The 15,913-nt window shown below is 35.1% G+C and overlaps 1 protein-coding gene across 1 annotated transcript; it reads right to left on the bottom strand.

Annotated features, from left to right (window-relative positions):
• Window positions 1-6,518: 6,518 nt before the first annotated feature.
• Window positions 6,519-9,276, bottom strand: LOC112598379. The gene is made up of 4 exons (XM_025344806.1): window positions 9,176-9,276; window positions 9,010-9,121; window positions 7,286-7,345; window positions 6,519-6,938 (listed from the first exon to the last, which is right to left on the bottom strand). Exons 1-4 carry the CDS (start codon window positions 9,274-9,276, stop codon window positions 6,519-6,521), a joined length of 693 nt encoding a protein of 230 aa, XP_025200591.1.
• Between the last annotated feature and the right edge of the window lie 6,637 nt (window positions 9,277-15,913).

The following is a 15,913-nucleotide window of genomic DNA, read 5'->3' as shown; positions in this document are numbered from 1 at the left end:
ATATTCATTGTGCTAATCAAGCATATTAAAAAAAATCATTTAATATTATATTCATTGTGTGCTAATCAAGCATTTTTATATTGTTGTATGCTAATCAAGCATTATTTTATTATATTATTACATGCTAATCAAGCATTAAATTATTATATTATTGTATTCAAGCATATTATTTTTATTTTTATTGTTATTGGTTGCTAAACAAGCAATTCAAATTATATATTTACATTAATTTATGTCACAGTTATTTTATTATAGTCGAATCACGCACATAAATATATTATTTGTTTTCTTATTATCATAGTGTGAAAGCGCATTCAGAAACATTAAGTTTTTTTTTTATATTAACACTGAACGCTAGTCGCGCCATCATGTACAAAATAGATATTCTAATTGTTTATAATCAAACCATTATTTAAAACATTACCAAAATTATAATATATTATATTATATTTATATTGTTCAGTTACTTTTGATTTAAAAAATTTGTTTTTGTTTTTATAAATGGAATATTATCATAAGAAAAATAATTATGTTTTAAATATATTATTTGAATTTTTTATTTTTTATTATGAAAAATTGTATTTTAATACTAATTTTTTTAATATTATTCAGTTATACTTAATTTTTGAAAATTGTTCAAGTTTTGTTTTGTTTTTTTGTTATTAAAGGGATATTATACAAAAATTATTTTGTTATTAATTTATAAATGCTATTGTTATAATGAAAAAATTGTCATCATATTTTATATTTTATAATATGTCTTTTTGAATTGTTTAATTACATTTTATTGGGTACCAAACTAAAAATGTTATTCTCATAACATATTTTTTCTCTGAGTCATTATGTCCATTGTAATAGACAACCCTCCCATTTTGGCAAAAATGGGTAAAAGTACTCCCAAATTTTTTATTGGATTTATAATATTCTAAAAATAAGGTTTCTTGATTTGAATATTTTTTTTAACCATTTCATAATTTGGGACAAATATAAGTGGGATAGAGTTCCTTTTTGTCCACCTGAATTAAAATTGAAAGATTTAGAAGAAAAAAATTATCCACCAGAAATGCCTTCTATAACTGATTATTTTTATGAATATTTGAAGGATGATATATTTGAAAAAATTGTGTATTATACTAATTTATATGCCATTCAAAATTCCCAAACTAGATATAAACCCACCAATTATAATGAAATAAAAAAGTTCATTGGGATTCATTTGATAATGGGTTGTCTAAAGTATCCACGTGTTCGTTTATATTGGGAAAATGCTACTGCTGTGAATATTATTGTTGAAAATATGTCCAGAGATCGATTTTTCACATTACGTAAAAATTTTCATTTAATCGATAATACAGAAATTCCAAAAAATAATACAGATAAATTTATAAAAGTTCGTCCTTTATACGATGCAATTAATAAAAAATGTAATAGTTTGCCGGTTAAAAGAAGGTTAAGTGTCGATGAAAAAATGGTTCCCTATAAAGGACATTTGCAAATGAAGCAATATGTAAAAGGTAAACCCAGTCCGTGGTGTATAAAAGCATTTTTGTTATGTGATGAAAGTGGTATGGTTTACAACATACTACTTTATCAAGGGGTTACCACTGAACTAGATACAAGTACACAAAAACAATTTGGTCTAGGCGCTAGTGTAGTATTGCATTTAACAAAACACCTTGATTTTTCAAGGTTAATAAGCATTTTATTTTTTTTTGATAATTTTTTTTTAAACGTTTAATTTATTTGAACAGTTGCAAGCTAACCAAATATACTCTGTTGGTACTATTCGTACTAATAGATTTGCAAATCCACCCTTATTAACCGATAAACAATTAGCCAAAATGGGAAGAGGTACAGTCTTTGAAATTTCAACTGATATAGAGAATTGTAATTTAAGTATGGTGAGGTGGTATGATACAAGGTCTGTTACCTTAGTTTCCAATTATATAGGTCCGAACAGTTGGACACTGTAAGACATTGGGATAAAAAATTAAAAATGTACGTCAATATTGAAAGGCCAGAAATAATAACAGCATACAACACATCAGTGGGTGGTGTCGATAAGGTAGACCAACTCATCAATTATTATCGAACATTTATACGTTCAAAAAAATGGACACTACGGATGATTATACATGCTTTCGATCTAATAGTTGTTAACTGTTGGGTACAATATAAAAAAGACGCTGACCATTATAACATAAATAAAATGAAATAAAAGATCTGCTACATTTTCGAATGGCACTTGCGGAAAATCTCATAAAAATAGGCCAAAATGTACCAATAAAACGTAGAGGAAGACCTCGTGCAGATACAGGAGATAGTAATGAAGTTTCAACGATACCCAAAGTACGAAAAGTCGATTCTAGTCAGCCAACAGATGATGTGCGAAAAGATAAATTTGATTATTTTCCTGGGTTTGATACAAAAAGTCACACTTCGAGATGCAAAACTCCTGGATGTAAAAGAAAAACGCACATATTTTGCATAAAATGTAATATCCACTTATGTCTTGATGGTACAAGTAATTGTTTTTATAATTTTCATCAGTAAAATGTTAACAAAAGGTTTATATATATATATATATATGGGTAATATATAGAATGTTATTTTTTTTTATCACAGGTAAAACACACACAGATTTGTTTTTATTTTTTTTTATTTAAAGTTGTTTTTATAAGTATAAATGTATTTTTTTTTATTATATTTTATAGCGTATTATACTTATTGATAATTGTTTAGATTTTAATATTTTTTGTTACCATAGTGAATCAATGTCACTTATAGAGGACATACTCCTAAGTCCGTCAATAATTAAAAAAAAAAAATTTTAACGTTTTATTTTTCTTCGTTTCCATAGTAAAAGAAATATGCAAAAAAAAGAAATTATTTTGATAGAAGTTAACTCGGGTCTGAAAGAGTTAGAATATTTTTGAATTGAATTATAAAAGTTTTTGAATAAATCCTCCTCATCTCTTTTTTGGTTAAGTGGATGTACCAGGCGCGGTTCTAAGACTAAATTTTCGTATGGGCAACAGTAGATTTAAAATTAGGTTTTAACTGCGTATAATCCTCCCCCTTCCCCACAACATTTATATAATAAAATTATAGTATTATTACCTATTATTATAGTGTATAGCTTAAAATATTCATATTAATTGTTACGTACCGTGTTATTTCAACATATATATATTATACGGAGAGGTGATGTGTATACCGATGGAATAATATATTCAAACAGTGTAGCACCAACGGATAGGGCGAACACCTGCACATCGTGATATTTAATATAATGAATAAGACATGATCATACGTCCTGGACTTCTCAGAAATGATGAGTAAACGATAGTGTTAACATTGTACTATTTAATATGACAATTAAGACTTGATCACACGTCTTGTAATTCTTAGAACCGATGAAATCGCAAGAAAGGCACCCAACTCACAACTGAATAATACATTTAATTTAGAGAGCTCCTTTAGGTCATCGGAAGTCGTCACCTCCCCAGTCACCACTCTTGACGGTTAACCATATATAAGGGAGACCGGGGCAAGAGCTCAGCAGACGGTTAGGGATATTCGAGACGCTCAGAGGCAGGTCGTAACACCACTCACACCATCTTGTGCTTATAAAATTGTATTCTTGTACGAGTTAATTGTATTAAATAAAGACTTAATCTTTTAACTTGCAAACATTAGTATTTCTATTTCTACGTTGATATATGAATCGACGTTGACATAAGGGACGCAACATAAATATAATAGCTAGGTAATAAAGGTTTTAAATATAAAAAAAATAGAGTAATCCATAATTTTGAACTAATTATGTATAATTATATTTATTTAAATATATTTAAATTTAACTGTCAAAAAAGTTCAGACTGTTCAAACTAATTTTAAAAAATATTGTAAGCTAAATTTGAAATTGTATTCTTCTGTTTTTCATGCTTGAAAAAACTTCAAGGACAGCAGTTGGATCTTTTAATAATTTGTCTGAGTTTTCAAAATCAATTGATAAAAGTGTAAGACTACTTAATCGTGAACTCTTCATAGTTGATCTTAAATATGTCTTAATGTTTTGGGTTAAAAGCAATACTGCTATTTACACTGGTGTTTTCACTAGCTGTAGAATTATTTGTATGTACTGATGGAGATTTAGGTGTGTCTCCTTCAATTGTTTTTTCGGCCTTATGTTTGGAAAAATGAGTTAAAAATCTCTTCATTATATTAAATTAATAGAAACAACGAAAATTCACAATGAGAAAAAAACAATACAATAGTCAAATTATATTTACACAATATGTAATAATTTGTTATCACGTTATGCCGGTTATTATGAAGATAGCTACCGTTTCGAACGTCTGGTGTCGTTCGCTTCCGCCATGAACTAAGATAGTACTATCAACGCTAAAACAGCGGCAAGCTCTACTATAGCCACAGATATATACTAATACTAGATAGCCGTCTTTGTATACACCGCCGCAAAATAATTGAAACCGACGCCATATGCAAAGAATACAACTCGGTAAACAAACGTTATCAATATTAGACTTTTATCAGTATAATACATATTATTATATTATAGACATTTATTTATATCATTGTATTACTTAGTACTTACCTATATTTTATTAATTCTCACTTTTTCAGTTCTCTGTTTTATAGTATTAGACAAAACTGTTAATTAACCTATACAGTATGTATTTATACTAATCTACGTAAATTTGGGATATAACTAAATTGTAATGTTTTATGAATTATGAAATATGAAATAAGGAAACATTGTCAAAAATACTAGGATATAAATTACAGGTACTACCTTATTATAATTACTTATATTATTAACAAAAATAACAATTATTAAACAGTAGGTAATACAAATATAAGTAGGTAGGCACTACTATTTACCAACAATAAGTAATTTATTATTCAACTAGAATACTGAACGACTGAACAGAATATCATAATATTATTTTGTTGTTTACTAAGTGATAACGTTTGTTTACCGAGAGTATTCTTTGCATATGGCGGCGTGTTTCACTGATAACAAGAAGACGGCTATCTAGTATTAGTATATATCTGTGACTATAGCAACGACATTATCACATAGATAATATTATATTAGCACGATTAAAGATATAATACCTATTATATCTTTAATCGTGTATATTAGTAAGTTCGTCATCAATGCAATGATAATAATATAATTGTAAATTATCATTATAATTTATCAAATTATGAACCATCTTATTTTTGTATAAAAATAACATTTTTAAAATAATGGGCACCAGAAATTTTGGTATGGGCAGCTGCCCACTCTGCCCATACGCTAGAACCGCCACTGGGATGTACCCAATATTTTCTCGTTGTTTTAGGAGTTTGTGAAGTAGAATCATCTACTTCGACGCAAATTATACTTAAAATTTCGTAATCACTCATAATGAAAAAAAAATCGACTACACTAGTCACAAACAGACTTTAACAGAACTATGTGACTATGTCAGGCAATGATTAAGTAAAAATATATAATATTAGTATTTTAAGAAAAATATTTTCATATAAATAAATGTCGCACACGTATCGTGTGATCGAACACAGCTGTAGTGGAATTTCCGCATTCATATTTTCCGTGTAGTAAAAACGCATCGTGTGGCCCGAGCCTAAATGGTAATAATAGTTTATTTATAATATTTTATTTATGATAATATGGTAATTCACTCTAGTTATTGATTTATAGTAAATTGTTTAAATATAATATTACTTAAATACTATCTTTAAAATAGATGTTATTTCACCTGTATCAATCTCTAAGAATGTATTTTCTGTTCAAAATGATTTAATTTAAATTTAGTGATTTAATATTTAATACATTCATTTTCAGCTCTTCACAAAACTTTATACATGAACGTGTGCATCATGATGATGATAGGAACACGTGTCACTGAGATGTATAATTCATTCAAATCTTTTTCAAAAACTTTTATGATTTGATAATGATAATCGAATGTATGAAGTAAACAACCAAGCACAGTTGCTTAAGTTAAAATGTATACCACCAGAGTGTATATCATATCTTGGCGATTCCTAAAAGTTACAATCCGTTATTTGAATAACGAATCCTGCAAGAGATAATTAAACTTCTCTTAATTATTTTAATGACTAACGAGCAGTAATCAGTGCGGTTTTTATTTAAATGTATGTATTTTATCACCAAATCCTATTGTGGTATAGTCTTTGAATAGCTACCTACTAACCAGATATACCACATATTTAGATTTTAAATTTTTACATAAAAAATTGTATTATACAGTCAATTTAACAATTTCTCTATTATATGACCTTGAATATTCTCTAAACACATGAAGTATGGTAATCATGTAATTTTATTTTTTGATCATAGTCTCTAACATTTCAATTTTGATTGTGATTTCAAAGTTTTTCATTTATTGATTAAAATATTTTTATAAATCTTTAATGCAATTCAATAAATATTGAACAAATTATAAATTTAAATATTTTTATTTGATCGTTTCAATAATCTGATCTTTTATTTCAAACCCCTGCATGAAAATTTGTATAGCTTTATTCACATCCTCATCCGTAGTGAGAAAACTGAAACTTATTTGTCCAGAACCTGGTGTTAACACTGCGTTATGAATTATTTTTGATAGCATACCATAAGCAACGGAAATTCGTAAACAAAATTCATCTTTTAATATTTTATTTTGTTCTAGTCGGTGTAATAATTTTTTAACATCATATTCTTCGCATTTTTCTAAAATATGTTGCCATTTCATCTGTCTTCTTAATCGTCTCTTTTCAAATACATCATTTATATCTTTTGGTACTTCAATTCTTATCTTACGAAAATGAGTATCCTCAAATTCTTCTATAGCCGAACGGGCTGTTACGAACCATTTAAATGCATTACTTGACTCCTAAAATTTTTAACAATAGATTTATGCTAATTTAATAATATGTATTCAGAATTTTCTATAATTTTTCAGTTTTTTGTTTTGAGAAATGCAATATTATTTAAATAATTATTTCATCGTAAGAAAATTTAAATTATAATTAAAAAAATATAATGTTCCTTGTGAATTAATTAAGAATAATAGAAATTTACAATATACTATTATTTCCATAAATGAAGTGTACATAAATGTATAAACATTATCTTCTGTTATGTATAAATATATAAAGAAGTTGGTATACTAGGAAAATAAAACGAAAAATATATATAGAAAGATGATGACAAATTTCTAAGAAAAAGGATTTTACTAACCATTTTTGATTCAGCCTTTATGGCTCTCTCTATTACTTCATTGTACACTGATAATGGAACCTGAAAATAAGAAAACATATTTAATTTTTTATTAGAATGTGTACATACATATGTATAGTTAAAATAAGCGTAAATGATACAAAATTTCTATGCTCATAGAACAGATTTTTTCATTTTTTAATATAATCTATACATGATTTACCGTCGATTCACCTTGTTTTGACATATTTTATTCAATAGTTGATGAAATACAACATTTATCATCTGTTTAAAACAAAATTAATTATACACATTTGAAATAAAAATGTTTGTAATTTGATAGTAAAAAATAAATGTAAAACATTATTTTTGTTAGTTGCTAGGTGAATTTAGACAAATAATGAAATAAATAAAAAAATATGCTATTAGACCTTATAACCTATGTTCTCTGATAAAATTCGTTGGAAGAGAAATTAATATAATTAAAACTATCGTATTTATTATTTTCTGTGATGAGAAGGTTAGGTTAGGTTACCTCGTTGGAAGTACTCAAAGTCCTCCGGGCTGCTATCAAGACAAGACGATACCGTCTGTTGCCGCCGCACATAGTAGGTATTATATTTTATTATTTATATGTTGCCGCTACCGACCGATCCACACACTCAACACAAACACTCATATACGCTAGCTGTTATTTTTATATTTATTTTTGTTTTAATTATATTGTGTTTTGTGAATTATATAATATTATTTAAATTAATTATCGGCGCGTTATCTGCTGCCGCCGGCTCGCCGGTGCGCGCAGATTAACGCGGCCGCCGAAAAAATTTGTCTTTCGTCGTACGCTGTATCGAACAGACCAACGGCCGTTTATATTATATTATATATATTAGTTTTTGAATTATAATATTTTGTTGCGCAAATCGCTATTAATTTTTTGTAATATTATATTTATGGTGTGCGCGAATCGCCACTTATTAATATTATAATTTTTCGTGTGCGCGAATCGCCACTAACTTTTATATTTATATTGTGTGCGAAAATCGCAATTTTGTTTTATTTATTTTGTTTGTGCTTGAATAGCCAATGTTTATATTTATTTGAATATTTTTTTTATCTTTCTTTTTTATATATTTCTACTTTGTATTTTCTGTGTCTGTGTATTAATTACCATTTATACAGCTAGGTAGCAGCTGGCCAGCAGTGCGCCGACAAACTGTGAGTTTTTATTATATATTTATATTTATAATTGAGCCAAAAGGGCTAATTATTATTATTTTATTATTGTAGCTCTAATAGCTATCTTTTTTATTATTTATTATTATTATATTTTTGTAGTAGCTCTAATAGCTACTTTATATTATTATATTATATTCTTCATTGTGGCTCTAATAGCTACCCTTTTATTATATTTTTAACTGTTGGGCCAAAAGGGCCGTAGCTTATTTAATATATTATTATATCATATATTTTTTCACCTATTGCATAAATTTGAGTTACCTTTATTTAGTTACCTATTCGTCCACTAGAATTAAGATTACACATATACACAAATACACACATACACACACCACCTACACACTAGCACCCACAGGATTTGCTCGGCGAACCTGTCCACTTCCTGTTGAGTGCTACACACATATACACACACATACACAGGTCGGTCGGTGTGTGACCGTATAATAGCGCATTAAATATTTGGCAACCGGGCACACGGCCTATTATTGTACGTACCCGGCCCTTACACCGTCACCAAGGCTGAGCGCGAAGGTATCTGCGATGAGCGCATTCGGCCGACCCGCTCTGGCCAACAAATTGCCACGGCTAAAATATCCAAATACGCTGCCTCCGTCATCACTAGAATACCGGTAGGATAGACAATGTGTCGGGTTAGACCGATAACACATCTACCCGAGAGGTGCTTCAGATATCAGGCGTTCGGTCACAACTCTAGGAACTGCACTAGAATCGACAGATCTGGAGTCTGTTGGAGGTGCGGTAACCTTGGCCATACTGCAAAAGATTGCTCTGCGAGCTCAGACAGCTGCCTGGCCTGTGACCTAGCAGGCCTCCCCAAGGTCTCCCATAAACCTGAATCCGGAACTTGTGCCGCAAGAAAGTCTACGCCCGCAAACCACCCTGATGATTAAATTCCTTCAAATCTATTTGAACGGGAATTTGGCGGCGGAGCAACTTATGAAGCAGACCGCTGCTGAACTCGAATCAGACATAATGATAGTTAGCGAACCGTTTACGCGACACGATCTCGATGATAAATGGTGTAACAGCTCGGATCGAAAGGCCGCGGTAGACATTTCCAATAATGTCCCTCTGGTACTCGAGCGTAAGGTTTTAGGACTGGGCTTCGCTTGGACTGAGTTCCGAGGACTAGCGGTCTTCAACCGTTATTGGAGGCCAAGGACCTACCTGCACCAATTCTCGATCTTTCTTTCCAACCTTGATCTAGTTATCAGAGTCCGCAGTGGTGTTAAACTGGTCATTGGCAGAGACTTCAACGCCTGGCACACCTATTGAGGCTTCCGTGCTGTCAACCCCGGGGGACAGATGCTGTTTGAGTTCGCTGCTGGTCTTGGACTCACCCTAGCAAATGTCGGAGACACGCCGACCTTTGTCAGGGGAGAAGCTACCTCGGTCATAGACGTGACCCTCTATAGGGGTATGTAGGAGGAGAATTCCCTCACCGACCATCAATACCTGGCCTTCACCATTGAACTTCAACCCGTGCCGCAGCCTACTAACGACCAGTTTCTACTCTACAGTAGACACACTGGCTGGGCATCTTTCCGTGTGTTGCGGGGCCCAACCAGTTCTTCCGGGTTGCCTCGGAGACACTCATCCCCTTTACGAAACCGTTTGGTTATCTCTTTCGGGCGGGAGACCCCGATGTTTATCCGGGAAACTCTCCCGGGGCACTACCTCTCTTTAGGCGCCATAATGAGTGATTGCCGCGGCCAGGGCCCGACGGATATCGCCCGAGTCTACTAAGGTGGTATTCCCACAACCACCACAAGTCCTTCCTGAAGTGTGACGGGCCTGCCGCGGACAAGCACGAGTCCTCGGTGAGTCCTCGCAGTCACGCGCCCCAAGTCCGTCACTCCCGGAGCGTCTGGGTGCTATTCGCAAGCCAACCCGACAGGGTTTACTCCGAGTCCCGTGGTATGAGGTTCGAACCCGGAGTTCCGGCCCTCGCAACTGCCTTGTCCGCAAGCAGGTCATCGGAGCACCGCTGTGTGTACCGCGACGACCCCTTTTTGAGCGTACGGTTTATTTTTTAGCAAATTGCCGTTTCTGCTTTGTGCCTCGTCTGTATCAAGCCCCGAGCTGGCTGAATTCGTGCACGTGTTTCGTTCGAAGGGTGGTCTGACCCCTATGGTTCGAGCTCTTGGTTTAGGCAAAAATTCATTCATATGGGGAGAGGGCACCCATATCCTGTCCCGCCCCTGTGAGGAGGCGGGCACCCATTTCGTCCCTCGAGGTATCCCGTCTCTCATTTCCGGTTTGGCGGGTCTTTGTATGGAGGGCATTCAACGATCCTGTGGGGGCGTCGTCTTAGTTCCCTGGGTTCGGCTATCTGGTCCTGCTTCGCCTGCCACTATCCGGTACTTCGCAGGCTTTCGCCCCGTCACCGTCTCTGACGGCCGACGGTCGTTTTGGCTAGGCCCACTCGGATGATTTGTGCCCGTGTGGAAGCGGAGGCGGTCCCGATGTCTCTGGCAGTGCGCCATGCCTGGCACATACGCCCTCTAGCCACACGCTTTTTCCACTTTATTTTTAAAATAGGGGTCCAGGTTGTGCCTACGGGATCGTCATGCATCTTTACGTTCTAGGACTATCCCGGGAGAAGGTTTTGAACGCAAGGAACATGGCCTCTGTAGAGGTCATGGTATCGCAGTCGTACGACCAGTTTACACCGGCCGCTTGCGCGGTGGCTGCGAGTTTTTTTCTTTCTGGTTATATACTGAGCAATCAAATAGCATACGCTCCGCGGTTTCCTCTGGGAGACCGCATTGGCAACGCACTTCGCCTCGAAGGTTGAAACGATAGAGCGACGAGTTAAAATTCCCGTGCCCGGACACGAACTGCGAGACGTAGTGGTTTGGAATGAACCACGGCCTCTTGAGTCTGCGCCAGGCGTCCGAGAACCAAATCGTCGTCCGCCTCCCTTTGTCGCTGGCGACCCATCTTTCCTGCCAGAGGCGTATGGGGGTCTTGTAATACTATTTCACCTTTCCAGCAACGTCTGACGCCGATTTGTTTCCTCTCCTTACGGCGCACTTGTCCCTTTCGATCTTAATCCCGGGGCAGTGGAAGAGGAGGTTGCTGGCCACAGAGGTGGAAAATCAGTTGCTGTACGCCGCATCGGTTTGGGCCAACGCGATCGTCGGTTCCGCCAGGACAGTGGCGCATCTGATAAGACCCCAGAGGATCATCGCTTTGAGGGTCATTAGAGCGTATCGGATCATCTCCGATGACGCGGCGCTGGTCTTGGCCGCGATGCTCCCAGCCGACCTTCTGGCGAAGGAGAGACTAAGGATCAAACTAGCATGCACGACCGATCCCTCCGGAGGCAACTGCCTGCTATCAAGGGCTAAGCTGAAAGAGAGGTAGAGAAAGGTGACGTTGGACGAGAGGTAGCAGAGATGGACGTTCTATAGAAAGGGACGCTGGACCTGTAGTTTGATCCCCGACGTGAGGCGATGGGTGGGAAAATCTATCCCTAGGGTCCCACTCATATATAGGATGACACAGGCTTTGTCGGGGCATGGCTGTTTTCAGCAGTACCTGCATCGCATGGAACAAGCTGAACGCCCCCATTGCGTGCAGTGTGGCAACCCTAGTGATACGGCGGAGCATACCATCGTCCACTGCCCGTACTGGGAGCAGTATCGGACGGATTTGGTTGTCCGCCTGGGGTATCGACTGACTGCTGAAAACGTGACGGACATAATCTGCGGGCCTACCGAGGTACAGATCCCCCAGGACCACATCAAGAGGAACATTGCCCTTGAAAATTCTCTTGAAACATTCAGAATTTTCCACAAGATGGCGGAGGACATCATCTTTATCAAGGAGGTCGAGCGGCCAGGCAAATCGCTGTACATTGAGACAGAGAAGAATGGAGGATTCAAGGTCATCAACGGTGGTTAATCGGCAAAGGCGGACTCAACCGGTGTACCACAATGGGCGTCCAAGACAGCTAGGATAAGTTACGTATTTGTTAATGTTACTATAAGGGTGTAATTACGGGGTACTGTCCTAAATGCACCTAATTTATAACCATTGTTGTTATCGTCTTGTAAAGCTCTAGTTGCAAGTATTGTCCCAACTATGTCCTACTAATTTTGCTTGTTATTATTTGTATATTTGTTTTGTTTACAAATAAACGATAGCGCGCGGTTAAAGTTTCGAAGAAATGTTCCAGGTTAATTTTTTGTCTAAGATAACTCCTAGATATTTTATTGTTGGAGACCAGGATATGTTGTCGCCATTAAGTACTAGAGAGGGAGGGTTATTGGGACGACGAAGTGTAAATAATACTGCCGTACTTTTTGAGGGGTTTAGGATAATTTTCCATTTTTTCGCCCAGCATTTTATTTTGTTTAAGTGGCTCTGTATATTATCAGTAACAATGTGGACATCGCTGGTGCTTGAATAGACAACACTGTCGTCAGCGTATAGGGAAACTTCTGTGTTAGGATTAGTGGGAAAGTCCGCGATGTATAAATTAATAAGCAGGGGAGAGATTTTGGATCCTTGGGGAATATCGGCTGTTATTTTTTTTATTGTTGAACTGGTGTCATTTATGCGAACTGCAAAACAACGATCAGAGAGGAAGGATTTAATTATATTAAAGATGGTAGGATGGGTATTTAATGTTTTTGATTTGAATAGTAGGTCGTCGTGCCAGACACGATCGAATGCTTGCGCAATATCTAAAAAGGCTGCACCGGTGTGAAGTTTTTTTTCAAAACCATTATTTATGTGTTCAGTTAGGCGGAGGAGTTGTTGAGTAGTTGAGTGCTTTGGTTTAAAACCAAATTGATGATGTGGAATGGCTTCAGTTGCATCTAGATGTTTTGTTAATCTGGTGTATATGATTTTTTCAAATATTTTGGAGACTGAAGATAGTAGACTTATGGGCCGGTAACTATTAGGGCTTTTGTTGTCTTTTCCAGGTTTTTTTATCATTATAATTGTGGCTTTTTTCCATTCAGTTGGAAAGTGGCCGATTCTCATTAATGAATTGAATAAAGTAGATAAATATGTGATTGCTTTTATTGGGATTATTTTTAATATAGCATTTGTGATGAGATCGTGTCCTGGAGATTTTTTGTTTGGTAATCTTTTTATTATTTCATTAATTTCAGTAGGGGTGGTGTAGGGAAGTATGTTTTGTGGATGAATATCTGGTTCCACTAGTTTGTTGCGCACCGCGGTTTCTGTTTCGGTGTCAACAATATTGTTCGGTGAAAAAGTATTTTCTAGGGTTTTGGCAAAGAGTTCGCATTTTTCAGCATTTGAGTTTAGGTAAACGTTATCAGATTTTAACGGGGGTATAACACTAGCGTTTGGTTTAATTAAACGTTTGGTAGCGAGCCATAGGTTTGAGTCCGAAGGATGAATTGTAGATAAATAATTTTGGTATGAGGCTATTCTTTGTTCTTCGATTAAAGTTTTTACTTTTTTAGTAAGATAATTAAGATTTTTCCGGTCTTCAGTTCGCCTATGGAGCTGCCACAGTCTTCTGGTACGGTGTTTTATTTTTATCAATTTTAGAATTGAAGTAGGTATTTGAGAAAAAGTATTAATTTGAGATATGTTACAAGACGGGTTTGAATAGTGTTCCGCTGCTAGATGAATAATTTCCTGAAAATGATTTGTGGCTTCGTCGGCTGTAAAAGTGTTATTTATGTTTTTCGGGATTTTTATATTGTGAGTTATATAAGTTTTAAATTTTTCCCAGTTTGGTTTGCCGTTTATAAGTTTACGTGATTTTGTAGATACACTTAGGGTGCCCCCTATTTTAATTTTAACAGGCAGGTGGTCTGAGTCAAGTTCAAATAAGGGCTCTTGATGAATTGATAGAGGTATTGATTTTAATAATATTACGTCTAGTATGTCAGGATTTCTATTTTGGTCGTATGGATAATACGTCGGGGAGTCAGGTGAAGAAATAATTGCTGAAGTATTTGAAAGGTATTTATGTAATTTACGACCATTTTGATTTGTCATTTTGCAGTTCCAAGTGGTATGTTTGGAGTTCAGGTCACCAATGATCATTACTTTTTGAAAACTGCAAAGATTTTTATCGAAATCACTTGTGAACATTTTAAAACTTGGAGATTGATATGCACTAATTAGAGTTGTAATTACATTGTTGATAGATATCGTAATTGCCACTGCTTCCAATGATTGTAGAGCAGGTATAAAAGTGTGATGGTGTTTTATTTTAGATTTAATTATAATAGCTACGCCGCCTGAAGGTCGAACTGCAAATCTGTCTTTGCGATAAGTGACATAGCCATTAAATTTTATCTTATCTGCGTTAATTAAATGTGTCTCGATGATATCTACATTGTGAGAGTTCAAAAATGCAGCAAAAGTATTTCTGTTTTGTTTAAGGCCATTGGCATTCCAATTTATGATAACTAAATTAGTATTATTAATATTATTGAAGTTGACTGCCATTTACTTGACTTAATAACGTTGGGATATATTCGATGACTTTTTTTATAATTTTTTGTAATAGTGAATTTATGGTGGGCATTAGTAACTGCAGAAGCTCGCTTTGGATATTTGGTTGGGAGGGAGGTGGTTGCCGATGTTCATAGGTATTTGTTTTTGTTATCTCTGCATAGGATTGTTTGTTGATATTACTGAAGACAGGTGGGTTTGTGCTATTCTGAGAGAGGTGATTATAAGCAACATTTTGTGACGTGGATGCGTGATTGTTGCTGTATATATTAACTTCGGTATTAGACTGCTTATGGGTAGCAGTGTTTTTTGAATTTGTTTGCCGAGATTTAATTTTTAGTTGTTTGTAATCTGTGCAACCTCGGTAATTAGCTGGGTGATTCCCCAGACAATTTACACAGGTAGGGGGGGTAGAAGAATCTTTTGTGCAGGCGGAATAGTGATGATCTCCCGAACATTTTACGCATCTGGGCGGAAGTTTACAGAAGTTTTTGGCATGCTGGAATCTTTAGCAATTTTGGCATTGAGGTATGTTGGAATCAGTTTTACGGTTTACGATAGATATAATGCAGTTTAGTAGACGGTCTACTGAAAAAATATCTTTTGCCGTTTTTTCGAGTAGTACCGCTACTATCGGTATGGGAGATTTATGTTTATTTTGAAGTCGAGTTACTGAGACAACAATGAAGTTTAGATCGGTAATTGCGTTAAAGATTTGTTCTTCAGGTATAGATGTGGGGAGGTTTCTATTTATTACGGATAAGTTTAGGTCTTCTGGAAGTTGATACGTGTGATATTTTATTTTGATTTCGGTAAAATATTAAGTGAGAGTGCGGTAGTCATCGACTGATGTGAGATTAAGTCTCAAGACAGTATTTTTGTTAGCTATGTTAAACTCATCTATTATCATAGGAGTTATTGTGTCGCGAAAGT

Source organism: Melanaphis sacchari, unplaced genomic scaffold (assembly GCF_002803265.2).
Source record: "Melanaphis sacchari strain LSU unplaced genomic scaffold, SCAv2.0 Contig484_pilon_pilon, whole genome shotgun sequence".
In the NCBI taxonomy this organism is placed as follows: Eukaryota; Metazoa; Arthropoda; class Insecta; order Hemiptera; family Aphididae; genus Melanaphis; species Melanaphis sacchari.
The sequence above is the reverse complement of the archived record's forward strand: the minus strand, read 5'-3'. Positions and strand labels throughout refer to the sequence as shown.

What these genes read in the sequence shown, in the direction of transcription:
- LOC112598379 (XM_025344806.1), bottom strand. Translation starts at nt 9,276, where the DNA reads ATGGCCAAGGTTACCGCACCTCCAACAGACTCCAGATCTGTCGATTCT. An exon ending in ATATCTGAAGCACCTCTCGG is followed by an intron (nt 9,122 to 9,175) that starts GTAGATGTGTTA and finishes CCGGTATTCTAG; the next exon opens with TGATGACGGAGGCAGCGTAT. An exon ending in TAAAGGCTGAATCAAAAATG is followed by an intron (nt 6,939 to 7,285) that starts GTTAGTAAAATC and finishes TAAAAATTTTAG; the next exon opens with GAGTCAAGTAATGCATTTAA.